Source organism: Ochotona curzoniae, unplaced genomic scaffold, assembly GCF_017591425.1.
Source record: "Ochotona curzoniae isolate NIBS_2020 unplaced genomic scaffold, NIBS_Ocur_1.0 contig_2404, whole genome shotgun sequence".
Taxonomy (NCBI): domain Eukaryota; kingdom Metazoa; phylum Chordata; class Mammalia; order Lagomorpha; family Ochotonidae; genus Ochotona; species Ochotona curzoniae.
The window spans coordinates 3,498,095-3,525,628 of NW_024465451.1; the positions used below are offsets into that span (position 1 = coordinate 3,498,095).

The 27,534-nt window shown below is 56.0% G+C and overlaps 1 protein-coding gene across 2 annotated transcripts; it reads right to left on the reverse strand.

Annotated features, from left to right (window-relative positions):
* Positions 1–2,479: 2,479 nt before the first annotated feature.
* Positions 2,480–27,286, reverse strand: TRIM62 (tripartite motif containing 62). Of its 2 annotated transcripts, XM_040974170.1 has the most exons (6): positions 27,196–27,286; positions 26,324–26,922; positions 15,767–15,862; positions 11,706–11,962; positions 10,753–10,868; positions 2,480–3,418 (listed from the first exon to the last, which is right to left on the reverse strand). In XM_040974170.1, exons 2-6 carry the CDS (start codon positions 26,729–26,731, stop codon positions 2,868–2,870), a joined length of 1,428 nt encoding a protein of 475 aa, XP_040830104.1. In that variant the 5' UTR covers positions 26,732–26,922; positions 27,196–27,286; the 3' UTR covers positions 2,480–2,867. The 2 variants fall into 2 exon arrangements, with proteins under 2 accessions (XP_040830104.1, XP_040830105.1); XM_040974171.1 differs by having other exon boundaries at positions 26,324–27,216.
* Between the last annotated feature and the right edge of the window lie 248 nt (positions 27,287–27,534).

The following is a 27,534-nucleotide window of genomic DNA, read 5'->3' on the forward strand; positions in this document are numbered from 1 at the left end:
AAGGTTGCCAGCCTGCAGAGCTGTGGAGGGCCAGGGGTCTTTCCATATCCACAGGCTCTGGGCACAGCCTGGGTATCTATGGGTGGGGCCCTGCCTAACTCTGGACCAGGCTGCTCCTCCTGGTGGTCAGAGCTGGACACAGGTGACAGAGTAGTGCTATACTGGGGACCTGGGGACCTCACTGGCCTTGGGGGATGCATGAAGCTCCCAGGGCCTGCGGGGAAGAGCCAGGTCACAGGTACCAAACCCACCCACCTGTTAGCACTCATCTTGGGAGACAGCTGGGAGGGAGAGCAGGGCCCCTCTAAGGGCACTGTGCTTCATAGTTTACCTAGAAACCAATGGGTGTTACCCATTTTCTGCTTGGGACAAGTGAGGCCAAGAGAGGGCAGGTCATTTTTCTCAAGTTCCACAGCGATGGAGTCTAGAGTGAAGTCTAGGTTTGTATGGAGCGTAGGCTCTCACCATTGTCCCAGGAACTCCCCTCTGCCTGTTCCCAAGGCCACCACCGCTGTTCCTCCAGCCAAGACCAACTGTCCCACCTGGCTGTTAAGATTCCACACTGGGGTCCTAGTGAGATGGCTCAATGATTAAATTCTCATCTTTCAAGTGCTGGGATCCCATATGGGTGCTGGTTCATATCTCAGCAACTCTACTTCCTATCTAGTTCCCTGCTTACGGATTGGAAAAGTAGTGGAGAACAGCCCAAAATCTTGGGACCCTGCACCCATGCAGGACATCTGGAATAAAACTCCTAGAACCTAGCTTCGGATCAGCTCAGCTCTGGCTGCTGCAGCCACATGGGGAATGAACCAGCAGACAGATCTTTCTCTCTCCTTCTCTCCATAATCTGATCTGCCTTTTCAATAAAAAATAAAATAAATATTTAAAATAATAAAAAGATTCCACACCAGACTGTGTTGTGAGGCCTGGCTTAGAGCTCAGCTCCAATCTGAGCTTCAGCATTTACCACAGTGGGATGTGGTTTTTCAGGCAAGTCACGTACACACTTGCTGAACCTCATCTCTTCCCCCTCTGTAAAATGGGCATGATACTATCAACCCAGCAGGGTGTAATGGGCTTGGGTCATCCTAGGACAGACAAGCTGGGCCTCGGTGTTAGTCACAACAAACGACATTGACCATTGGCACTCTGTTACTTTAATACAAACGGATCAGAACTCACAAAATGGGTAACATTTTAAATAAAAATACTGCTGGAGGGGGCCCGGACTCTGGTGGCTGAGTTGGAGCGATAGGACCGAGGACTCCCCTAGTTCAGGAGAGGGCCAGGTGGGTAGCCATTTTGAGTAGAAACCCCCCCAAGTCCAGCCATTGGGATGAGTGGGCAGAGATCTCACAGGCCCAGGACTAAGAATTAAAACGAAGGTGGGACGAGACTGCTGCCACTCCTTGGGTTCTCACCCATGGGCAGGGTCAAGGCTCCGGCCCAGGACACCTTGAGTTGCTGCTGCTTCACTGCCAAGGCCCAGCAGCGGACTCCAGTCTGTCTGCGTTCTTCAGAGTTGGTTGCCATTGCTGTGGCACAGAGCACGGTTGGGCTTCCTCAGCACCCATTCCATCCACTATCTAGCTGGCTTCTCTCTGGAGGTTGGGAGAGGAAAATGACATTTCCCAGACTCCCTTGCAACCAAAGGTCTGGAACTGACTTTAAGTTTTTCTCCAAAGAGAATCCCACATGGAGATCCGGGTTTGAGACCTGCGTTAGGTGGCAGAGAGGCAGGCCTCCAGACATCTGCTTGCTTGCTGGATGAGGGCAGGCTGGCACAGGTCTGTGATCAGTGCTTTCTCAGCCAGTGGCTCCCTGCAGCCAGGAGTAGCTTTCTGGTTCATAATGGACTTGATGAATTTGGTGGCGGGAGCGGTTCCTGGACACTCCACAAGGCTTCTGCTCCCCGAGTCCTTCCCCAGGGACCTGGCGTCACATCCCTGTCCACCTAAACTCGTTAGTGTAGTTCTTGCTACTGCAACAGGATCCTGAGACAGGTACCAAGTCCAAAGGTGGGGAGGAAGGGGACCTGTTGACAGCCTCTCCCAGGACATGCGTCCACCTGTGCCTGGAAGCCCCTCCCACAGTCAGCAGGTCTAGGGGCACTGGCTGAGATCCCTGACCAAGGCTGTTGGGGACCTCGATCCCATGATGCTTGTGTTACAGATGCCTTAGGGCTAACAGACCCTGCTTCCTTCTTGCGCATGCTCTCATCCTGCACTGAGGCCTGGGCAGGAAGGTGATGGCACAGCACCATGTGGGTGGCACCATGTGGGCTGCACCACGGGGCCCAGAGGCAACACCTCTGACCTGCAGATTGCTGGGAAAAGTAGGGACTGCTGAGCTCTTAGCATGGGAACAGCACACAGCTGGGGGTGGGGTGTGTCTCAGACTTTCCTAGGACTAGCTACCGGGTCCAGCAGGAAATAGCCCATCCCTAGCTTGTCCAGGAGTAAGTCTTAGCCATGGGCATGAGAGGAATTTGTGTGTCTTCCAAGTTGCTGACCACTGTCGACATCAGGTGGATTCTGAGGCCATGGCAGCTGGGGAGGAGGGAGACACAGGAGGAAGTGAGGCCACTGCCCCGTAACAGGACGTGAAGGAGAGCCGGGCAGGGGCTGCCCCTAGAAACCACATCATGTGCTCAGACTGAAGCGGCATCTCCATCAGCGTCAGAGCTACAGAACAGCAACACTGGGAGAGTTGGAGAGTTCATGGAGCACAGCCTCTGGCTTCCCAGAAGGGCAATGAGAGGCTGGAATCCAGACCTCCCAGCTCCAGGGCAGGGCTCTTGCTGGTGATGGTGGTGGGGTCCCAGCAGGCTGGGGCCACACCCCTCCCACCCCTGCCGGCCAGGACTAGATACGGACGGTGTTGATCCGCAAAGGCTGCACGTTTTTGCCATTGGCGTGGCTCTGGCCGGGGCTGAAGTACGAACAGAGCTTGCCAGGAAACTTCTCACGGAAGGTATAGAGCCAGGACATGTCGTCGGCGTTGTAGAAGATAAGCAGGCCCTGGTCATAGTCCAGGAAGACGCCCACCTTGTCGAGCTTGTCCCGGACATTGAGCCGCGTCCAAGGCTCGGTGCAGGCGCTGTACTGGTTGCCATCATGCATGACGATGCAGTAGAAGCCACGGCTGGGCTGGATCTGGATGCTGCCTTTGCGGCTAGCTGCCTCATGGGCTAGGCCGATCACCCACTGCGTCTTCTCGGCCACCACCACCTCCCAGTAGTGGACGCCACCACTGAAGGCCTCCGAGCCCAACACCGACACCTCCACGTCAAAGCGCTTGGGTGAGTCCTGCAGCGGCTGTGGGTGCAGGTTGCCATAGGCCACGATGGTGCAGTCGTCAGACAGGATCAGGCGCTGGTGGGCAGTGCCTGGGTCCAGCGTCAGGGCAGCTGGTACTGTGGAAGTGGAGGAGTGGGAGAAGAGATGAGTGGAGAGAAAGCAGTGGACCGGGACACCGTGTCTTTATGGAGGGCAGGGCTCTGGTTGGTTCTAGAAGGCCACTAACCTACCATGTGACCCTCAGTACAAGCCTCCCTTCTCTGGGCCTGACAAGATGGAAGGGGTTGCTAGGGCCTGCCCTGTGTTAAACTTGGTTGCTGGGCTGGTGCTGTGGTATAGTGAGTTAAGCCACAACCTGCCAAACTGGACCTCATATCAGAGCACCCTTTCCATTCAGCTCTCTGCTGATGCACCTGGAAAGGCGATGGAGGATGGGCCAAGTACTTGAACCCCTGTTACCCATGTGGGAGTTCCTGGCTGCTGGCTTTGGCTTGGCCCAGCCCTGAGCATTGCAACCATTTAGATAGAAGATCTTTCCTTGTCTTTCTCTCTTACTCAGTCTTTCAAAATAAACAGATCTATAATTAAAATAATCTTGACTGAAGGGGAGCCTGAGCTGGGGTTGCCTGTTGAACTTCCCACTGCCCATGGTTAGGCACAGAGCAAGCATGCTTGTCAACACACATTCAGTGACCCAGGAAGAGATGTAGAACTAGGGCCTGCCCAGTCCAAGCCAGTGGCAAGATCCTGCCGTGGCTACTGCCTCCAGGGGGTGACTTGGAAATAAGTGGGGGTGTTTAGGTTGCCTGAATGATAGGCAGGAACCAGGCCACTACGGACCCCGCAGCAAAGGCCCATGGGGGTACTGTCCACCCCGTCCCCACCAAAGGTCCTCAAATGTCAGAGGAATTCAAGTAGACAACAAACAGTCTTCGCAAGGATCTGAAGCAACAACCAAATTATCATGTTTGCAGCTTCCAAATCCACTGGATATGTTGGAAAGCAGCTGCCGAGTAAACTGAGGGAAGGCGGGGTTTGTTTTGTTGGGGACTTCACTGAGACACAATAAATTTCTGAACAATAAAGGTAACACTGCAAAAGGTGACAGCCTATGCATGGGACTGGTATTTGAGGACAAATAGGTTTGACCCATGATGTGCGCACCAGAGGACATCATTACATCTCCTTTATGGCTGTGAATGACATGCGAATAAGCTATCATAAAGAACTTCCTGGGCAGGTGTGGCTAAGATGCTGCTTGGGGGTGGGGACCAAAGATGCGATGCCAACACTGGCATCCCATATTGAGATGTCAGTTTGAACCCTGGCTCTATTCCGCTCCAGATCCAGCTCCCTGTAATGTGCCTGGGAAAGCAATGGAGGGTGCATTGCTACTGGCCTTGTGGTCATCTAGGCAGTGCACCAGTGCATGGAACCCTCCCTGCCCCATCACTCCATCTTTCAAATAAGTAAGTAAATCGTGAAACTATGCTGCTTGGGATGCCTGCATTCTATCTTGGAGCATCTGATTCAGGTCCCAGCTATACCCCTGAGTCCAGCTTGCTGATATTGTACGCCCTGGGAGACAACACATGATGGTTCACGTACTAGGGTCTCTACCACCCACATAAGAGACCCAGACTCAGCTCTGGTCCCTGGCAGTCATAGGCATTTGGGCTTTGAACCTGAAACAGAGGATCTGTGTGTCTCTGTCTCTCTCCCTCTGCCTTTCAAAAAAACCAAAACTAAAACCAAATTACAATCTCCTATTTCTCCTTTATAGTATGGCCAGAGAATGCATGTATAGAGATCAAATACAGCATGTACACACATATGTATACTTGAACTTGCCAAAATGGGTACAATGTCTTGAGACATTATAAATTATTTGTGATGAAGAGTAGAAGATGGGTCTAAACAGTTGAAAACCACTAATCCTAGGTCAACTGCTCTACCTGAAAGATGGGGACCCAGAGAGGAGACCTGATTCTCTCCGGTCATGTGGGTGACGTTGGTAGAACCAGGACTAACCAACATCACATGCGATCTGAGCCCAGTTCTCCTCCAGCCCACCTTTGCTTACCACCCCCAGCCTACCTAGTCCCAAGTCTCGTCTCCCTCCCCTATCTCTGCTGACTGCAGTTACTCCAGAGAACGCATTCTCTGGGGAATACTTCTTTCCCAATAGGTACACTCACTCTTCGGACATTCCTGACCTTTGTCTCCGCCCCTCTCCTGGCACAGTTCCCTGAGCTCCCACCTCTCTGCCATTGCACCATACCAATGACCCGTGCTCTTCCCTAACATGATCAGGGCACGGGGGCTGGTATGGGTAGGGTTCTGCTAAGCCTCATCACATTAAACTGACCCAGTTGGTACTGGACAAGCGGCACAGGCTGGGTCACCTGGCTCTGGGCTGGCTACACTGGCCAAACAGGTCTGGCTCTCAAAGCTACGTCTCTGTTTGCTCTCCTCCCCGAGGGAGTGGTGACTAGCCAGAGAAGTGGAATTTGGGGTTGCCTCTCCTGAGCCTGGGACCAGGCTGAGCCAGCCACAGGAGAGGATGCACCAGGAGATGCAATCCTGGCACTTGCAACTGGGGGTGAAGGACTCGCTTCTCCAGTGGGCTCCGTGGTTCTCCCTCACCGGAAGTTACACTAGCATCACCTCTGCCGGCCATGCACTCACAAGGAAAAATGCTCCATGAGGGAGACTGTCCTCAACAGGAAGCAAGAGCCAGGCCCAGAACTGTGCCTCTGTTCACAGAGCCGGTGGCTGACCCAGATGGAGCCCCCGCTGGCACTGCTGTCCCCTTTGCCCTTTTCTCTCCTGTTCTCGGAGGGTCCGGAGAACACAGCTCTGTGAACAGAAGCAGCGATAAGAACACAACTTTCCACCCAGGGATGGAAAGGAGCAGGGGCCCAAGAAGAAAGATGGCAGCCCGTGGACAAGCCCTTGGCCTGCTTGTCTGCGGGGCACAGGGCAGCTGGGTAAGCAGGACCTAGGCGCTTGGACCACACAATAGGGAGAGAGGCAGGAAGTGGAGAGGGGTGGATGTACTGAGGGAGGGGTTGGTGAAGGAGAGAAGAATCTAATTGGATGCAGCTGGGGCCGGGACACCACAGCAGGAGCTGCTTGCAGAGGGCAAGCCCCACAGGTCAAGCCCGGGGCTACAGCTGAGCAGCTGTTTGAGGGTCAGGGCCTCCTCTCCAAGGCACCCCTGGGGATTTGGGCAAGCAGCCAGAAGCAGGCAGAAACCAAGCCTGAGGGTACAAGGTGGAGGCACTCAGACAGGCAGGAGGGCCCAGCCTCAGATGCCAGAGTGGGGCGCTGTGGCCCACTGCCCATGCCACCAGCGTGGGCAGGCACATGGGCTCTGAGACCCAGAGGCATAGATGAGTCTACAGGGTGTCGGGCAAATTCTGTCCTGACCACCAAGCCTGGACCATATGCTGCTGGAGGCTCCCTCACTGGGTGGGATCCATGCATGATAGGGCCCCACTAAGTTTTTATAAGCACCCCAACAAATGGGGTTGGCATGAGGGCTCCAATCCTCCACATCCACAGAGGCTCCTGCATTCCCCCAGGCTAGCATGGGTGGGAGTAAGAGCCTCAGACTCTAGCGAGCCTGATGGGATCCATGCTGACCCCCATGGTGAAGTGGATTCCAGCGTTGGAATTGGCAGTCCCTCCTTTCAGACACCAGCCCCCACAGAGGTGTCAGGCCCAGCAGAACAAAGACCATCCTCTGACCATTCATACACAGCCAGGACCCAGGCATGGAGTTTTATAAAAACCAAACACCAGGTACACAAGTAGCCATCTAGTCCCCAAGTGAGCGTTTGCTGGACTGAGACTAGAGGTCAAGGGTGTTCAGCAGGGACTGTGGCTGTGACCCCAGAGGATACTCCCGATCACAGGTGGTACTGGTGGCAAGGACAGCTCTCCCCGGCAGCCAACCGCTTGTGTTCCTTTGTCCTCCAGGACAGGACACGTTGTCCATGCTGGCCACAGGGCAGGCCTTTAGGAAATCTGGCCCCTCAGGTCTTCTGCAGCCTGGGGCTCACACAGGAAGCACTGCGGTAGGCCCAGGGGCACACATCACTTTCCTCATTTTCTGGAAGTGGAGACTGAGGACCCAGAAGATCTCTTGGAGGGACATGGCTTGTTCCAGTTGCCACTTAGGGTGGCAGCAGAGTGGAAGATGGCACAGACCTGCTGCCCATCATGGGGTCCCAGCCCCAGTGGGAAGTAGCCAATGACTTGGAGCAGAACAGCACACAGAGACCAAGAACCGGCTGGGTGACAGGGTTGTCTGCACTGAGAAACCATCTACCTCTCACCCCTGCCCCAGGAGAGAAACAGGACTCATGTTTCAGAGGTGGAAGTCAAAGCTCAGAGGGGGTGTGCTCTGTCTGCCCTTGGTGGTGACCATGCTACCAAGGACTTGGGAGGATGGAGGGAGGGGAGAGGGCAGTCAGGATGGGGAAGGGTGGAGGTACTAGGGCCGCGGATCCGGTGTCCTTGGGACAATAGGCTGTCCAGACTGGCTGGGGAGATGTGTGCCCAGGGGCAGAGGCAGTCGGACCAGGGAGGTGGTCATGGTCAGAATGGGGCTTCCTAATGCAGGGCTGGGGAGTGGGTAGGGGCCAGTGGTATGGTGGAGAAGGGAGGGTCCAGGGCAGGGGAGTAACAGATGCTCCAGTGGGTTCTGGGGCTCAACAGGAAGCTGCAGACAGAGGGGTGGGGAGGGCAGGAAGCTGCTGGACTCTGGGTCCCTCGGGACACCCCTCCCATCCGGACAGACAGGAGCCAGAGTGACCTCACAGGCCCCAGACAATGGAGGGACCTGGCTCTGCAGGCAGACCCTGCTCTCTGCTGTCCCATGGTGCCTTCAGCTCTGTGCCCAGAGGCTGTGGTCCTCTTTGAGACACTGGCTCTCAGCTGGGACAGTTGTGTTCCCCAGGGGACACATGGCAACGTCTGGAATCATTCTGGCTTGTGACACTGAGGGCAAGGAACCACCAGTATCCAGTGGACAAAGATTGAGGCCATGGTTCTGTGGCCCTCACATGATAGCGCCCCTTGCGTGCAAGCCAGGATCTTGGCTCAAGGTCCAAGGTGTCTCAGTTGGGAAGTTTTCCCCTGGGGTGGTTGGCAAATCCTCACCTGCATTTGGGGATCTGGAAAGGGATCACCTGCATACCTGAGGGAAACTGAGGCTCAGAGGAGGAAATGACTTGCCTGCTATGTCAGCATGCTCAGCCCACATGTGGTCCTTGTCTTGAAGTCCCTTCTGGGCTGGGAGCACACAGAGACAACACCACTGCACAAAGGATAGCTCAGACCTAGCACCACCCAGTCAGCTAGAAAATTATTTTGTCAATGGAGACCCAATACAAGATTTACAAGGATAAAGCAGGGGATGGCACCAGGGTGTAGTAAGTGAAACTGTCGCTTGCAGTCCAGCATCCTATATGGGTGCTGGTTCAAGTCCTGGCTGCTCCACATCCTATTCAGCTCCCTGCTAATGTACCTGGGAAAGCAGCAGAGGATGGCCTGGGTGCTTGGACCCCTGCACCCACCTGGAAGACCTAGCTAAAGCTCCTGGCTTCAGATTGGGCCAGCTCTGGTCATTTGGGAAGTGAGCCAAATCCTGTGGTTTCATGTTCATTTACACCCCCCAGTGACTGTCCTGGCTGCCTGGAAGGGGAGACCTTGGGACCAACTGGGCCCCTGTCCTCCCTCTTCGCCCAGGATCCTGCACCTGCCAGCACCATGGTTCTGGATCCCTGGGCTTCCAGGGCTCAGCTCAAACAGCACACTTGTTCTGTGTGTCTGCCTCTACCTCACACAGAACCTTACGTAATCCCCATCACCACCTGTGTCCTGGGGGGGCCCCCCAGGGTGTAGCTGCTCATCTGTTTCCCTGTCTTGCAAGACTCAAGACAGGTGGGAAGAACCTGGATACCCATGGGGCCCTGGGAAGCCAGCGTACCTCCTTAAGCTCCAGTCCCCAAGCCTGTGCTCACCCGCAGTGGTGTGTGTGTGTATGAGTGTGTGTGTGTGTGTGTGTGTGTGTGTGTGTGTGGCCAGGGAACAGCCAGTTAGCTTAGTCATGGTGCAGGCTCGCAGGTCTGTACCACTCACAGGCTGTGGCGACAGACAGGCTCCTGACAGCTCTGGGCTCCAGGGACCTGAGGACTCCAGGGTCTGCCGTTGAGCGAGAGGCTCCCTCTACATCTTCGTCGCCTCTCCTGAGGACATTTGCTGGGCTCAGAGACACACATAGTTCCCTGCCACCAGTGAACGTGCCCTGGTGGGTGGCTAATGCTGCCGCCCCTCCCCCATCCTGTCCTGGCTGGTGACCTTGCCGCCTGCCTTGCTGGGGAAGGCAATGCCATCAGAAGAAGATTCCCCACAAGCTCCCAACCCCGACCCACCTGTCTCAGGGTGTCTGTCTTCTCTGGGTTCCTGGCTGAGCTGCGTGGCAGCAGATCCCAGCACGGGTGGTGTAGGCCAGGCATACTTCTGCTAAAGGGCTCCTTGCATATGCTGTTCCCACTGCCAGGAACCCTCTTTCCTCAGACGCCTCAATGGCCCCTCTCCCTTCCAGTGTGCTTCCTTCTCAGGGAGGTCTTCTGGCCAAGGCCCCTAACTCACTTCCTCCAGCCAGCTCTCCTTTCCGGTCCTCGACTGTCACCTCACACACCAGGGGCTTCACTCACTTTCACACTCTGGAAAGCAAGGTCCACAAGGTAGGGGGTTTTGCCCATTTTGCTCACTGCCATGCACTAGCTTCTGGAATAGTGGAGTGAGGTAGGTGCTACTGTGCATGGAGAATGAGTCACTTTAGTATCTGGGGTCTGGCCCTTTATCTGGAGAATGGATGTGCTAACCGGGTTTTTTGAGGAGGCAGGGCCAGCACTGGGCAACAGTGAGTCATGCTGCTGTCTGCAGTGCCGGTGTCCAGGAAGAGTGCTTGTCCTAGTTCTGGCTGCTCCGCTTCTAATCCAGCTCCTTGCTAATGTATCTAGGAAGGCAATGGGACATGGTCCAAGTGCTCGGGTTCTTGTCACCCATGTGAGAGACCTGGATGGAGTTCCTGGCTCTTTCAGCCTGGCCCAGCTCTGGCCATTGCAGCCATTTGGGAAGGGAAGTCAGTGGATAAAAGATCTCTCTCTGTCATCTTGCCTTCTATGCAAATAAAATAAATGTATCATTCTAAAAACTGAATCTGGAGGAAGGAGAAGGGATGGAAGGAAGCAGGGCCAGGCCATGAGGCCCCTCTGGTCCTCATAGGAATGCCCAGTGAGCTGAATGCCTGTGTCGGTGCCTAATCAGGCCTGGAACTCACTGAGGGGCACTGCTCGGCTCCCGGCCCCACCAGCTCGCTCCAGCCCGTGCTCACGCACACATCGCCCTGGACCCCCTCCGGGAGTGGCCTTACCTGGGTGGATGTCCTGGAACAGGGACTTCCAGATGGTGTACTGCAGGGGGCCTGTGTACTTGGAGGTTGGGAAGTCTTCGTACGTCAGGTTGGTCTCGTGGGTTTTCCCTTTGAGCCTGGAAGGACAGCAGGAAAGAAGGCTGCACCGGGGTCAGGGCCCTGCAGTCACCTGCAGGGCAGTGGGCACAGGCTGAGGGCAGAAGGGAGAACTCTGGCCTAAGGGCCGCTTGTGCCACTTCTGACCTCTCTGATTATTACCCTCAGCTTTCTCATCCTCAAAATGGGTACTGTGCTAGTATTTGCCTTTCAGGTTTATCGTGAGGGTTACAGAGCATAACATGTCTAGCACGGTGCTTGGCTCACTGTCAACAGTGAGTTGTGATGTCAGCTGTCAGTGCTGACCAGCAATAAACCCCTAATTAACTGTTACTGCTGAGGGTGGCGATGGGGTCAGAGAAAACTGGGCTGGAATCTTGGCTCCACCACTTAGTACATGAGGAGCCTGGACCAATGGATCCAGCGTCTCTGAGCTTCAGTCTCTGCATGCAAGAAATGAGATGACAGTGGTAACTACCTCCAAGACGACTGACCCAAAGTCTTGACATGATAACAGATACCACCAACATTGTTATAAATCATGTACTACTTAATGTGAGCAAGCTACAATTGTAAGGCAGATAACATGCACCATCAGTAACAAGCTTTAGGATTAGGATTCCCCACCTCCCGCAGCACAGACAACATGTTATAATAACATGGATACATAAAGCCCTCAGCACATAGAGCAGGTGCCCTTTAAGGTGTGATGAAGATTTGGATGAATGGATTCTCTGCGGAGGCCCCCCGGATACCTCCACTCCCACTGCCAGGAATGGATCAGGCAAGGGATGGATGGCCGCCTGGGAATAGTCCCCTGACAGGGTGGGAGTGTTGGGATGGGGGTTGGCACTTACCGCTCGGACAGCGAGGCCATGCCGGCCAGGAAGGTGTGGCGGTCGGTTTCAGCCAGCCGCTCCTGCAGGATCTGAGCGCCCTCTTGCACCTTGCGCAGCTGCTGGCTGTAGCGCTGCACCTTCTGCTCAATGTCGGTGAGCGTGCGAGCCGTGTCGGCCTCTAGCTCCTCCAGCATGGCCTTCTGCCTCTCACGCAGCAGCCGGTGCAGCCGCTCGAAGGCCTCCCCGATGGTGGTCCGTAGGCTTTTGGTGGAAGACTGGAAGAGAGAGGGGCGAGGCACAGTCACCAGAGGTTATGATGGAGGGGCCGAGAGGAGGAGAGCAGGAGCAAGAACGAGGGGCGTGCCCAGCTGCCTGGCCTGGGCAGAACAGGGCAACTGAATCAGGGGGTGCGCAAGGGAAGACGCTGTGTTCAGCCCAGAACATGGCGAGATCTTTAGTTTTCCAAATCCTGAATCATGGTGCTCAGCAGGGAAACTCAAAGATGCCAAAGAGCTTAATTAATAGCCACGTGCCAGGTGAACCTCGGTGGTTGCTGGCTATCTGGCTAAGGAACAAGAGCTGGCATCCGGTGAGCACAGACGTGTGGGGTTCCCTCGGCCCTGGTGCCTGGCAGCCTGGATCTCTGGGAGTGTCCAACTTCATGGTCCAAGCTCCATGAGCCTGATTTTTCTTTTCTGTGAAAAGAGGGGTGATGCATGCAACACAGTAGGAAGTCCAACCTGGAAGTCTGTAGGGAGAAGCAGCTCCTAAGCCCGAACCTGAGGACAGCCGGCTAGGGTGGCCGCTGGGTGTGGGGGCCGGGCAAGGCAGGGGGGGCAGGAAGAGGGGTTCAGAAGATCAGCAGGTGGGGCCAGCCGCCTCTGCAATCGCCCTTTGTGCGATTCTGGCTGCAGTTCACCGAGTCAGAGACCCCACTGTGTTCAGTGCCCGGGGCTCTGTGGGAGGCTCCACAAAGGCTCAATTAGGGCCTGTGCGCTCCAGTCTCGGCTGCAGGAAGCACCGCTGGCAGCAGGCCAGCCTCCCAGCGCATGCCCACCCAGCTCGCCCCACAGACAAAGGCGGGGTGAGAGCGGCTGGGGCCGGGGGTGGCGGGACACTGTGCTGGCCTCCTTGTGCACCCTCACCCATGGTGGGAGGAGGTGCCTGCTGCTGATGGAGAGGGTGATAGGTGCCCTCCAGAAGTCTGTAATGCTCACAGACACCCACTATGGCTCCTCCACGACCCCAGGCTGCTCTCTGCTCCCCCAAAGGCCGGATCAGCCTGCCTGTCTCTGCAGCAGCTCTCTCACTCAGCCCTTGGGGCTCATTTGGGTTAGCTCCTTCCACTCTGTCCCAGGATGCCCCGGAATCCTGTTCCATGTCCAACTCTCTACCCTCTCATCCCCACTGGGTCCCACAGCTCACAGGTCACCCCCAGTCTCAGCAACAACCTGGGCCACACAGTGAGAGCTTCTCCACGCAAGCTATGTCACACCCGCCACATTGTGCAGGGGCCCTCCTTGGCTCACTGGTGACCAGGAAAGCGCCGGGGTCCTTAGCTTGGCATTCTGAGCCCTTTTACACTTGGATTAGGTACCACAACCCTGCAACCCTCTGACTCTAGCCAGAGGGCCACCTTCTCTGAGACAGGACCCCAATGTTCTTAGGCAGCCGGATGTTCCTAGAGCTTCCGGTAATTGTGTGAAGGCACTGTTGCTGCACATGTCCCCTGCACATGTGTCAGGTCTTCGGGCTAGAGGACAAAGCCCAACTGAGTAGCAGTGACACTGGCTGTAGCTCTGCCCCTCCCAGGTACACACCACGGCCTGGTCCAAGGCTGGCAATCAGAAACTGCTTGAGGGATGAGGAAGGAAAGGGGCCAGCATTGTGGCATAGCCTGTTAAGCTGCCACCTGTGACAACAGCATCCTGTAAGGGCAGCAGTTCGAGTCCTGGCTGCTCCACTTCTGATCCAGCTCCCTGTTAATACACTTTAGAAAGCAGCAGATGATGGTCCAAGCACCTTGGGCCCATGCACCCACATGGGAAACCCAGAAGAACTTCCAGGTTCCTGGCCCAGCCCCAGCCATTGTGGCCGTTTGAGGAATAAACCAGCCATGGAAAACCTGTTTCTCCCTGTAAATCTTCCTTTCAAATAAATAAATAAATCATAAAAAACTAAAGTGAGGATTTTTTAAGAGGGAAGCAGAATGGGTTTTTCAAGGTTCTTCCACAAAGTGGCTGCAGGCTCTGTCATCCTTCCTGGCTGGGGGCCCAGTGTCCCCAGACAAGAGGATGGGGAGTGGTGGGGCTGGGAAGGAGCAGAGGAGGGAGCTCAGAAGTGGGCCAACAGAGGCCTGCCTCTGGTGAGTCCTCCAACCTGGCCAGACTCACTCGTTGGTCATCAGGCCACAGATTTCACCAGACACCTCCCCGTGCAACTGTGGGGTCTACTCTAACAGCTGCACCCAGGGATGTGTCACCCCCTGGCTGTCGGGCCTCAGGCTCCCTGTGCCCCAGTTTCCTTCCTGGGAAAAAGTGAGATAAAACAACAGTTCCAACCCTATAAGGTGCAGTTTCTCACTCATTTGTTCCATAGTTACTTCATGCATGTCTGATGCTATGCTAGGTTTTGGGGAGTCCTGCTGTGGGGTTCCATAAGACAGTGAAGACGGAAACAAAGGCAGCATCAGCCGGACATACAAGCCCCCTTTGCCCCAGTTCTCTAAAGGCAAGAGCTCCTCCTCCCTTCTTCCTTCCAGGACCAGGGCTGGGAAAGCAGCCCCCAATCACATCCCATGGAGCACCACCCCCCATTCAGACACACACCCTGCCAAGAATGCGTCACCCCCAGGGCCAAGCAGGGAGAACAGAGGCCCTGAGGAGGGAGATCAGACAGGGCCCAGGGCTGGAGTCAGGCACCAGGTGAAATACGACCCTAGCATCCACAGGCATCTCTTACATAAACAGCCCCTGCGCAGACAGGAAGCTTAGGGGGCTGCAGGAGCAGGGGCGCCCAGGACCCCCCAGAGGCAGACAGATGGACAGGAAAGCAGGGGAGGCAGAGGTCAGTGGAGAAAAACAAAGGGGTGGGGTGGGAGAAGAGATGAGAACAGGGGCTGTGGAGAAGTAGCAGAGCCTACCCACCTCCCCCCCCCCCATGCCCAGCCCTCCCAGCCACTTACATTCCAGCGTGCATATCCTGTCCTGACACGGATGGACTCACCAAGCAGAGAGGGAAGCTGAGGCAGTGAGAAGCCAGTAGGCTTGGGGTCTTTTTTCTCATTTGCTGCCTATTGAAGGTCCTGTCCCGAGGCCCTCTGCAATTGCCTCTGAAAAAATACTTCTCAGGACCTTCTAAGATACCCTTCCAGGCCCCTGCAGAGGGTTGGTGGCCCTGCTGGGACACAGAGCTCAGTTTCCAGGACCTCTCTAGACCCCAAGATGACCTTTGGAGGCCCAGCACACTCCCCCAGGCCTTGCTCCTGCTGCTGCTGGCGGCAGCACTCCAGCAGAGCCAGCCTGCAATGCCCCCGACTGCACTGTACCCAGAATAATAGGGCGAAGGGGTCGGGGGAGGAATCCCTGGCTCCTTCTGGTCCTAAACTCCCTAAACAATGGCAGAACCTGAGAGATGTCAGTTAGAGCAGATCAAGGAAAATAGCTTGCTTCCCATCCTGTCCTCAACAACCATGGTAGCTAGAGGCTGCAGGCGTGTGTGCCTGTTTCCAACTCCATGATCCCACAGCCTGTAAGCGGGTAGATGGTAGAGGAGCCGGTTCACACACCATCAGGAGGGTGTCCAGTGTATTCAGGCTCACCAGCCTCCCCCATGACCTGGTGTCAGGCATGTTTCACAAGGGACAGCACAGCCTGGGTCCATATGCCCAGCCCTGTAGTACACTGAGGTTTTCCAGAAGCTGCCCAATCCCACTTCTACCTGAAAAATGGCTCCATCCTTAACCCAAGCACCAGCCCCAATCCTTGCCCTCTGTCATCGGGAGGTGTGTGTTAGTGGAGCTCTCATTCACCTTTGGGGAGCCCCACTGGTGGCCCCACCCTTACATCTTCCAGACTCACCTTGGTTTCGGCCAGCTGTCGCTTGAGCAGCTGCAGAGCCTCCGTGTGCTCCCGCTCGCTGTCCTGCAGGGCTTGAAGCTGCTCCTTCAGCTCCCTCTGAAACACAGGGGGCCACAATGGGGGCGTGGGCACATCTGCTGCAGGTGACTCATGGTAGGTGCTAGACATTAGCCCAGCCTCCTCGCCCCCATCCTCCACACCTGCCTCTCCAACAGGCCAAGCAGCAAGCCCTAGGCAGTCTGACTCCTAAATATCTCTAGACTCCATTGGCATTTTGGATTTTCCCAACAGCCTCTTCTCTCCCCAGTCTGGAAGTTCGGGCCTTCCCGCCTCCACTTCTACATAGTGGCTTCCTTGCCCTTCTATCCCAACGGCTTGGCTGCAAGCTCCCTGCTTGGAATCCTTCGGTGAGAGCAAGACAGTGCCACAGACAATTGCTGCGGACTGACTGCTACCATTTTCCAAGCACTGCCGCTTGGTATAGTAAGTTACAAAATAAGCCTCGAACCAGAATGACTACTCCTTTGCCTGGAGTGTCAGTATGCTGGTGGCCTTCTCCTTTGGGGTCAGCATTGTGGAGCAGCGGACACCAGCAGCCATATCAGAGTGCATGGGGGCTAAGTCCTGACTCTGCTTCCAACCCAGCTCCCTGCTGATGGCCCTGGGAAGGCAGCAGAGGACAGCCTGAGTGCACAAACCCCTGCCACTCAGGTGAGAGATCAAGATGGAGTTCCAGGCTCCTGGCTTCAGCTTGGCCCAGCCCTGGCCATGGTGGCCAGTTGTGGAGTGAACCAGCAGGAGCTCCAGAAAAACAGAGAGGGACATGCTGCCAGAGAGCATCTGCCAGTTTCTGTGGTGTCAACATTCCCACCAAGGCTCACAGTGTGAGGTCACTGGATGCAGGGGCGGGACAAGATGTGCACAGCTGGTTCTCGGGAGCCCGTGTGGCCGGCTCCAGCAGCACCTGGAGTCCTTTCCTATACACACGTCTTACACAAGAGAGAAACACACCCACATCCAGTTGCAGCTTCATCCCTCAGGTCTCTGCTGCCAGCGGCTGACGGTCATTTCTAACGAAGTCATGTGCACCTGAGTCCCTGACACAGACAACATCACAGGGGAGCGCTTCTTGGCTTCTCCACTGGCCCTGGCATGGGATGCCACACAGCCGAGCGGCAGGTACTGGGGGGGGAGCCGGACAGAATGCTTCTCCTCCTTACGGTCTCCATGGTTCTCAGGTGGGCTCAGCTATCCAGGCTGACTCCTCACAGTTCTAAGACCCCATCCTGGAGGCCGGGTCATTCACGTGGCTCAGCACACCCCCGGGGACTTGAGATGGGTGGGGGCAGGAACAAGGAGAGATGGACCGTGGAAACAATGCAGGATTCTCGACCAAGCCCACAAACGTGCACTGCCACCTGCCTGGGCCCCACGTGGTACGGGAGGGGACAGTGGGTGCTGAGGCGTGAATCCCAACCAGTGACATGTGCATGAGCTCCTAAACACTGGAGTGTTACCAGGGAGCCCCAGACAGCTCCTCTTCCCAAGGTCCCCACCTCAGTGAAAACCAGAAACCTAAGAGTCATACCCCTGGCCATGGTACAAAGTCAGCAGCTATGCTCTGAGTAAGTTCTGTACTTTCCACAGCTGCTGCTCAGTTCTCATCTCCTTTGCTAACTGTAGTCCTAGAGGCCTCGCTGTCCCTGCCATTACCTCCTTGCTTGGATCCCCAACTCCTACACCCCACTGCAGGACGCTCATGTTGCCTGGGCAGAAGCATGCAAGGTCCCAGAGTGGCATTCAAGGTGCCTTACCACAGGCCCCAACCTTCTTCTCCAGTCTTATCTCTTGATCCTGTGTGATTATCTAAGCTACTGGCCCCACATGGTCATTGAATCTGCAATTCACTAAAACCAAATAAAATGGGAAATGCAATTCCTCAGCTGCCTTGGCTGCTCCACTCATTCAATTGCTACATGGGATTGGTGCTCACCAAATCAGGCAGGGCAGAGAACTTTCCATTTTCCAGAAAGTTCTATGGGATAGTCATGAGCATCTTTCAATGCCTTCAGGAGCCCTGGGCACACGCCAGGCCCTCTGTCCAGAAGGCCCACCGACATGTTCCTCCCCTCTTGTGGGAGTTGGACTTATCTCTTAAGACTCAGCCCAAATATCAGCTATCCTGGAAGTCCACCTCCCAAAGTCCCCATGCCCTGGGGGCACAGGACCCCACATGTGCACAAGTCAGCATTGTTTTTTTTTTTCATTCATCATTTTTGTATTGGTTACATATTTAAAGCATAATAGTTTGTATACATCAAATCAAGTAAAATGTATTTCATTAATTTTACCAGCTTCACTTTTTAAAATACAACTACCAGAAAATTACAGTCATATGTGGTTCCCCTGCATTGTGTTTTAATTGCAAGATCTTCTGTCAGAGTCTCCTGCCAGACTGGGAGTTCTTATGGACAGGGACCAAAAATTTTCATGTGCTCAAGATCTTGGGCAGGACCAGGTACAGGACAACCCAGGGCAGTGCTTACACGATGGACCTGCCCAGGGAAGAGGCTGGGAGGGGATGGTGAGTTGTCGGGGGCTGGTACAGAGACCAGGTGACAGCTGACTCAGGAGGACCAAACCCAAGTATGGCAGGGCAGGACCCAGGAGGTTGCCTGAGCCCTGGACCACCTCCTCCCTGACAGGTCTCCTTCTAGGAAGCTGGCTCTGCTCCCCGCCCCAGCTGTGTGACCCCAGGAGGTCACCTGAGTGTCTGTGTTTTAGAACCTCAGCTGCCATATGGGGATAGTGACCGTTCTAGGGCCGGGAGGGTGAGAGGAGGCATCAGGAAGAAAGGTTCCGTCTCACAGCACACAGAGCCCAGCATGTGCTGGGCACATGAGTCGGGCGGCCATGGCTGTACCCAGCCCTACGTGTCTATGGAAGGCAGGAGCAGAGAGGGGTCTAAGGGCCCATCTGGCCCAATCCTGGGGACTGTCCAAGCAGAGTATGGAGGAACAAGGACTGACTGTGCCACAGCTACACAGCTGCCAGGAGCATGCATCCACGGAGCCAGCAGAAGCCTGCTGGGAACGTCCCTGCAAAGCAGCACCCCTGAGGCAGGGCCCTGGGCAAGGGATGCAGGCAGGCATGGCTCCTGTCAGAATGTCATGGGTACCTCCTCACCCAACACACAACCAGCCCTGAGACTATGACCTCCATCAGCACAAGAGGAAACCCAGGCTCAGAAAGGCCTGGGAGATTGCTGAAGGTCACACAGCAAGGAAGAGGCTGACTCCAAAAACCCACTCAAAAACTGCTGGGCCTCTTGGCCTCCCATTCAGTCCAATTCATCAATAGCCCCCTTCTCTTTCTCTCCCCCTCCCTCTTTACCTCGTTTCTCCCCTCCTTTCTCTGCCTCTCTTTGTTCCCTTCCCTCTCCTGTCCTCTGTTGCTCCCTTCCCTTTCTTTCTGAAAGGCAGAAAGAAAGAGAGAGAGAGAGAGAGAGATTCCACCCTTTAGTTCACTCCCCAAATGGCCCAACAGCCAAGTCTGGGCCAGGATGAAGCCAGGAGTTGGGAACTCCATCTGGGTAGCAGGAATTATCACCAGCTACCTCTCTGGGTACACATATCATGATTCTGGAATCAGAAGTGGAACTGGAACTATAACCCAGGCACTCCAACAATGGGATGTGGGTGCCCCAAGCAGCATCCTAACCGCTGGGCCCAATGCCTGGGGCCACAGCACCAGCGGAGGGGCAGGGGGCAGGCTCGTGTTGGACCCTCGGGCTGGACAGACAGGCCTTGCCTTGAAGAGTGTGCAGGTGGACAAGGAGGCAAAAACTTGAACAGGTCGGATGTCAAGAAAGAAGACATGTGGCAGGCCTGCCTGGGACTCGACCCCCTGGCTGTGTTGGTGAGACCCTCCTTCCTCCCTTGCCTCCCCCAAGTCTCCAGGTCTGTAAAGGGAGGCTGTCAGTGCCTGCTCCTCAGGGTGCTGCAAGGATTAAATGACATAATTTGTGACCTGACATGGTACACAGGGTGAGCTGGGTCCAAGGCGCCGTCATTAGCATGATCACTGTAATTGCACGTGAGACAGACTCGGGAGCTCCAAGGGCACTGCTGATCTACTGGAAGGGCCAGGGAAGACAGATGGCGTCATTCCCCCAAGTCTTCAAGATGGGGTCAGGGCTGCTGGGTGGACAGAACAAGCCGGGCACACCTGCGGAGTACAGGCAGGTGGGGGCAGTCAGGCATGGCTGGAGCCATATACATGACAAGAGGACAAACTTCCAAGCTGGAGAGGCTGGCTGGCTGGCTGGGGCAGGGCAGGGCAAGGCAGGGAGCCAGGGAGGGGTGCATCTCCGAGGACATAGTCATGGCTCTGGGGAATCACCCTTGAATAGACCAGGGCACACAGTTGTGCAAATGTATTTCTGGGAGGCTGGGGGCTCTTGGCGGTTTGCAGAGGCCAGGAGAGGGGTGGTAGCTGCAAGCAGACACAGAGCCAGGCTCCCAAGGCCAAGGTAAGGCCAGATTTGTCCTCCTATCGGGCCCAGGAGTCTCCACTGCCGGGGGGAGCCATCTTGGCTCTGACTTTAGGGACCTTTCTCATCCCAACTGAAATAGCAGGAACTCTGGAGTCAAAAGTCCTGGGTTCAAATCCTGGGACAAACCACTGCTCGTGAGGCCCTGGGTGGCACTGTGATGGGGACCAATGGGAAGCCACCACACAGGAGGTGTTAAGCCAGCATAAGTGTAGGTCAGCAGGAGGGTTCTAAGCTGAACAGATTCTGTCTGAGTCCTTGCCCTTTCTCCTACCAGCTATGTGGTCTTGGGCAAGATATGTAATCACCCAACCTTAGTGCTCTCATCTGTGGAATGGGGTTTCTCCTAGCCTTCACCTCAGGGATGAGGGTGAGGACGAAATGCTGGCAACATAGCACTTGGCATATGGTCAGGGTCAGTCAGTGGCCACTGTTATCATCAGTTGCTATTCCGTTGTCACTCTCACCAGACCCTTTCCTTCCTATAGAATAAACAAATTGTCTCCACCCTCTTCCACTTCAATTCTAAGTGCCCACACTGTGAAGTGGGAAGTGGGGATGCCAACAGCCAGCCTTACTCTGACAGAGGCTGCCACTCACTCCTTAATCCTGCCCTCTCCCAGGAAATGGGACAGCAGAGGCCATTCCCCCAGGACACTGCCAACCCAGCTACTCCCGGTCCATGGGATAAAACAGTGCCTTGGCCACTGTCCTTTATTTGCACTGCCAGCAAGCGCCTCCCTCTCCCTTCCTTCACTTGAGGTTGGCAGTCCTAGTTTCCCTTCTATTTCTCAGACTGGGCAAAAAGTTTGAGGAGGCAGCATCCTCCACTCTGCTGGAGGAGACCAGAGCCAAGACCCAGTTCCTACCCACTGCACTCTCCTGCCGGACTGCCTTGGCACCTCGGGACTGCCATGCCGGCCTGTCTGGGCTCCCAGCCAAGGCTGATCCACCACTGTCTTTGTTGGCTGGAAGGAGGCCTTGGAAAAGGCTCCAGTCATCACATGAGGCCCGGAGGGGGTGGCTGAGTCTGAATCGGATCCCCTCTCTTGGGGTTAGGAACCCGAGACGGCCGGAGAGCCGGATGCCAGCCTGACCAAGATGACATCGCAGCCACCTGCCCTCGGGGTGTCAGCTGGCACAGACTGTGTCCTCAACCCAGCCCCCAAGCTGAGTCCCCTCAATTCAAAGACAGGCAGGTGGTCAGGAGACAGCTCCCCAGCCCACAGGCATGGCGTGGAAGCTGCGCGTGGTCCAGGCACGCTGGGCTCCTGACTGCCACATCTGCATGATCAAACAGTGCGTGACCAAATTCTCTGAGCTTCTGCTTCCTCATCTGTAACAGGAATGAAGACCAGAGCCTGCCCAACGGGGCGCGATGAGGATCGAAGCAGGTAGTACAGGAAAAGCTCGTAGTACAGTCCCAGGCATGGGACCAGGGCTCAGTCTCCTCTTTCCTCTGACCTAGATGCTCTCAGGAGCAGGTGAGGGGTGGGGCCAGGGAGAGGTGTTAACACGCATGCATTACATAAAGATCCTATTGAACTACATAGCGAGTCTAGCTGTGTTCATTCACATCCATATTCTATAGCAGCTCTACCTCTCACACTAATGTTATAACCTTATTAGCATAAATAGACATTTTAAAATTTCCTGAGCCAACTGTGCCTACTTCTCAGAAATGTAGCATGATTCCCATGTCGGAGAGGAGCAGGTGGAGATTTAGAGAAGTGAGGTGACTTGATTAAAGATATGCAACCTGCCAGGACCTGATTCCTGCATTGGAACTGGAGCATGAAGTGGTTCTGCCTGGTGGGAGGTGACGTCTGAGCTGAAGCTCCTGAAAGCTGAGTAGGCCAAGGTTCTTCTTTTTCCTTTTAAAGATTTATTTTTATTGGAAAGGCAAAGAGAAAGAGAGACAGAGGGGAAGATTTTCTGTCCCATGATTCACTCCCCAAGCGGCTGCAACAGCCAGAGCTGCGCCAATCCAAAGCTAGGAGCCTCTTTCAAGTCTCCCTGCGGTGCAGGGTCCCAAGGCTTTGGGCCGTCCTCAACTGCTTTGCCACACCACAAGCAGGGAGCTGAATGGGAAGTGGGCCTGCTGGGATTAGAACTGGTGCCTATATGGGATCCCAGCACATTCAAGGTGAAGACTTTAGCCACTAGGTTATCATGCCAGGCCCAGGGAACCAAGGTTCTTAACCCAGAAGACACCTGTTGATGTTCAGAGATCACGTTGGCTGTCATGACAGTGGACAGGTGCAGGGAAAGGGATGTCGAGGGTAGTGGTCCATGATCGTGTCACTGTCCAGCAGTGTCCGAGGCGGCCCTACACCACAAGGGCTGATCTGATCCCAACTGCCCCTGGGCAGCAGATGATGTGATGGCCTACAAATTGCCACCTCCTCCTTAGCCAATGCAATGCAACTTTTTTTTTCTAGTTTATTTTTTTCATCTACTTGAAAGGCAGGGTGCACAGGCATGTGTGAGTGGGGAGAGACACTGATCTTGTCTCCTGAAATGGACACTACCACAACAGCCAGGGCTGGGCCAGGCCAAAGTCAGGAGGCAGGATCCACCCAGGTCTACCACGAGGGTGGCTGGAACCCAAGCATTTCAGCTACCATCTGCTACCTCCCAGGGAGCATGAGCAGGAAGCTGGATGGGAAGCAGAGCAGTTAGGACTTAAATGAGTGCTCCGATATGGGACGTAGGTGTGCCAAGCAGCGGCTTCCTCTGCTGTGCCACAGAGCCTGTATCGAGTTCTTATGATAGATCATCTTCATGCATCTTAACCCCATTACTTCCATGCTATCAAGGAATAACTTGAGGCTCTGAGAGAGGAAGCACCTTTCTTAGAACTCATGGCTAGTAAAGGCAGAGTGAGGATTGGAGCCTAGAGTTCAAGGCCAGAGCTGTTACTCTGGCTGCTCTGTGCTGCCTCTAGCATTCATTGGAAATGCAAAAGCTTTGCATCATCCTCCACAGCTTTCCCAGGCCAGATGCAGCGAGTTGAATGGGTAGTGAAGCAGCTGAGACACCAACCAGCACTCACATGCAATGCCGACACTTAGAAGATTAGCCAGTTGAGTCATTGTGCCAGCCCCTGCACCAGCATGGGGGACCTGGAGGAAGCTCCTGGCTCCTGGCTTTGGCTGGTTCAGCTCCAGCCATTGTGGTCATTTGGGGAGTGAACCAGCAGATGGAAAATCTTTCTGTGTCTCCTTCTCTTTGTAAGTCTATCTTTCCCATAAAAAGAAATAAATCTTAAAAAAAAAAAAAAAAGTACAAGCTCCAGGCTAACTGCTTGGTAGGGTGTCTAGATGGCAGCTGAGCACAGACCTGGGCTCTGCGGGCTTCCAGGCCCCAGGCAAGTCGCTGCCTCTCAGCTGCATCTCCCCATCTGTTCAAGAGCCCGGCCCCAGCTGAGCTCCCAGGCCCTGCTGGCTCTGAGTCTGTAATCTTCAGGAGGCACCAGCTGCTAGGGGAGGCAGGGGTGTGGAGGTGGGCTCATCCTCCTTTCCAGAGCAGAAATAGCTAATGAGCCTGACTCTCCTACAAGTGGGGAGAAGCAGGCAGGGTAGAGGGCAGCTGGAGCCTCACCCAGGAGCATCTCCTCCAGTCAGAGAGGCAGGTCTGGGCAGTCACCCTGATGGGCACAGGGGCTCTCACGGGGAGTAGGAGGAAGGATGGGAATGGCCCTCTTCCAGCTCCCAGCACGTGTCAAGCACCTCGCATAGCAGGTTCATTCCGGGTCAGCCTCTGCAAGGAATCTTCTGACCACATTTTATAGGTAGAGTGTCAGACCATTCACGAAATGACTTGCCTAGTTACACAGGCAGTGCCTAAGGTAGGTATGCAACCCCAATGTATCCGGCCCGAGGGGAGGCCAGATAGACAAACAGGGAGGAGGGCAGAGCAGAGCAGAGGAGAGATGGCTCGGGGTTCGGGCTGTGCTCCCCACCTGGCAACCTGGCCCTGGGGAAGTCACATCAGCTGGACGGAGCTCAGTGTCCATGTTTGCATCAAGAAGAAGCTAGACTGCTTGGGACTCACACACTCTGTGCCCGGTCCTGTCAAAGGCCCTGACCTTCTTGAAGTGACTTCATAGATAGGAAGATGGGGACACCAGCACTCAGCACAAGGAGGGAGGGCCAGTGCTGGCTTCCTGCCATCTTCCAGGGTCCCCGACCTCTGTGGCATCTGTTCTCAGCTGGCCAGACCAGAAGGGGATCCAGTCACGTTTTGGGGAGGAACGGACAGGGAGGCAGCAATGCTGAACACTGGCCATTTCTCCTGGGTCATCCTCATGGTACCTACCTGCTAGGGACAGGCCACCCAGAGACCTGCCCGGCGGTGAGGGGCAGGCCAGGGGCCTCTGAGAACACAGAGGAGTGTGGGGTTAAGCATCCCATACCCAGGTACCAGTTTGGGTTCTGGCTGCTCCCGCTGAGTCAGGGTCCTGCCACCATAATGGGAAGGCAGCAGTAGATGCCCACGTACTTGAGTCTTTGAACCCTCCCGAGGAGACCTATCTGGAGTTGCTGGCTCCTGGCTGTGGCCTGGTCCAGCTCTGAATGTCACAGCCATTCAGGACTGAACCCGCAAAAGGAAAATCTCTCTCTTTCCATTTCTCTGTATTGTTTTGCCTTTCAAATAAACAAACCATTTTTTTTTAATGTGAATGCTTTTAAGAAATGAGAAAAAGTAGTTATTCAGTTCCTGCTTGAGAGCACACTAAGCCAGCCCAGTCCACTCTCAGGTTTAGGTCCCAAACTTCCTGATTCCAAACGCTCCAGTCTAGGCCAGCTTAGAGTAGAGCTGGTCATTGATTCAACCCATTCTTTCATCCAATTTCTACTGGCGTGTCCTGTGGGGGAAGCCTTGGGCCAGGCTTTGGGGCCACAGCTCAGCCCTTGGGGAACGGGGTGCTAAACTACCATTGCAAGGTCAAGCACATGGGGCTTGGAATGGTTTAGAGTCAGGAAAGGATTGCAGGTTCTAGTAAGCTCAGAAACCATTTGATCAAGCACAGTGAAATTGGGCTTGTTCACGACAAGATTTCCCTCAAGCCCTGAATATGCAAATGCACAGAGAATCCTCATGTGTATGTGGCAAAAGAAAGTATACTACATCTCCCAAATATAGCCCATCTTGGCACACTTCTTTTTTTAAACATCTTACTTATTCATAGACAGTATCTGGGGAAAACGTATCTCCAACGCGAAGCTTTTGGGCATTGGAGCTGGGGGGAAAGCTTCCCAGAGAGGATATAGGATCGGGCTTGGGGAACTGAGTGGTTCTTGCGTGACAGCGAGGATTCGGGAAGATCTGTCACAGTCCCAGATGGCCTACGCACATAGAGGCAGGTCTGAGTCATCCAGTCCTCAAAGGCAGGCCGGCGGTGACACCCCCAAGGAAGGCAAGCAAAAGCTCGGGGAGGCTCCTGGGGGTCCGGACCCTACACCCTCCAAACCCCTCACCTCTGGGTCTCCTCCCCCCAAACCCTGACTCTTCAAGCCCGAACCTGACCCCAACTCTAGCTTAAATCCAAAATGATTCTTACAAAGGTATAGGCTTGGTCACAGCCCTAACCGCTCACAAAACCTCAGGACCCTGACGCCTACCTTTGACTCCCCAAGCCCGAGCCCAGCACGACGTAGCCCGGGCACTCTCCGCAATGTGCGGAGGCCCTGCCCTCACGCTCCCCCTCCCTTGGCAGGGCCCCCCTAGGCTTCAGGCTTAGCGAGACCCAGGCTGGCGACCCCGCCTCCTGTCTGACAGCGGCTCCGCCTTCGTCCAGCCTTCATCCGTCCAGCCTCAGCCCGGGACCTGCTCAGCTCTCAAGTCCCGTGACCGCGCTGCCTCACCCACCCTCCCCCTCTCTTCCCCACCTCGGACCCACCCCTACTCCAGGTCAATCTCACACCCCACCTGCTCCAGGCAGCCCGCGACCCCGCCCCCGAGGTCCCGCCCCTCGCCCCGGGCCCGGCCGGGCCATGCACCTGCAGCTCCTCGAAGGCGTCGTCGATGCCCGTGACCTGGTGCTGCTCGTGCAGCGCGGGTTCGTCGCAGAAGAAGCAGAGCAGCGCGCGGTCCGTGAGGCAGAAGAGCTTGACCTTGTCATGCGCCTGGCAGGGCCGCGCGGCGCGGCGCGCGTTGAGGATGGCGTCCAGCGGGAAGGCGCTGTAGCGCTCCACGATGTTGGCCAGCTTGAGGCTGGGCGCCAGCGCGGGCTCGGAGAAGGTGCGCCGGCACTCGGGGCAGTCGCGGGCGCCCTGCGCCTCCTGCCGCACCCAGTGCTCGGTGATGCAGCGGCGGCAGAAGTAGTGCTCGCAGCCCAGGCTCACGGGGTCCTGGTAGATGCTCAGGCAGATGGAGCAGAGGAGCTCGTCCTTGAGGCTGCACGCCATGGCGCCGGGGGCGGCGGGGGCGCGCCGGGGAGGGGCGCGGGCACGAGGACCCGCGGAGGCGGGGTGGCAGCTCCCGGAGGACGCGAGGTGCCGTCCGGGAGGGGTGGCGCGGGAAGGGTGCGGGGCAGACAGCTTGCGAGGCGTGCCCGGGAGGGCGGTGCGACGTGGTGGGTAGCTCCGAGGCCCGGCAGCTGCAGGGAGAGGGCACCTGGCGAGCAAGTTCCAGGGGGGAACGGATGGCCCTAAGGGAAGGGTGCTGGGAGCAAAGGACTCGGGAGGGGGGCGGAGGCCTTGAAACCCGGGGATGGGGGGGCTGCCGGTGTGGGGGAAGGGGGCGAGGCGAAGGATGGGGAGTTCTAGGGGCAGAGGGCAGTCCAGGCCAAGGCGCCCGGCGGCTGTGCCCCGCAGAAGACAGGAGAGGCGCTGGCTCGGTCCCGGCCCCGAGCCCCGGCGCGGTGCCTTACCCAGCCGGCTCAGCAGTCACCGCTCCGGTCCAGCGCAGCCTCTCAACCCGGAACCAGCCGAGCCCGAGTCGCCGGTGGCCGCGACTCCCGGCCCGCCCCCCGTGGGAGGACCCCGCGCGTCTCCGCCCCCGAGGCGGGCGGGGGAGGGGCGGGGACGCGCCGGCCAGCTGTTCGGTCTGGGGCTGGCCTCGAGTCCCCTCCGGGGGCTGCGGCGCTGGGGGCGGGGGCAGCAGATAATTGCAGAGGACAGCGAATAAACAAGGAGCATCTTTCTGCATCATCAGTTGGAAGACCTGGGGGAAAATAAGGCTTTGCAAATCAACAAACAAGGGTTTGTTG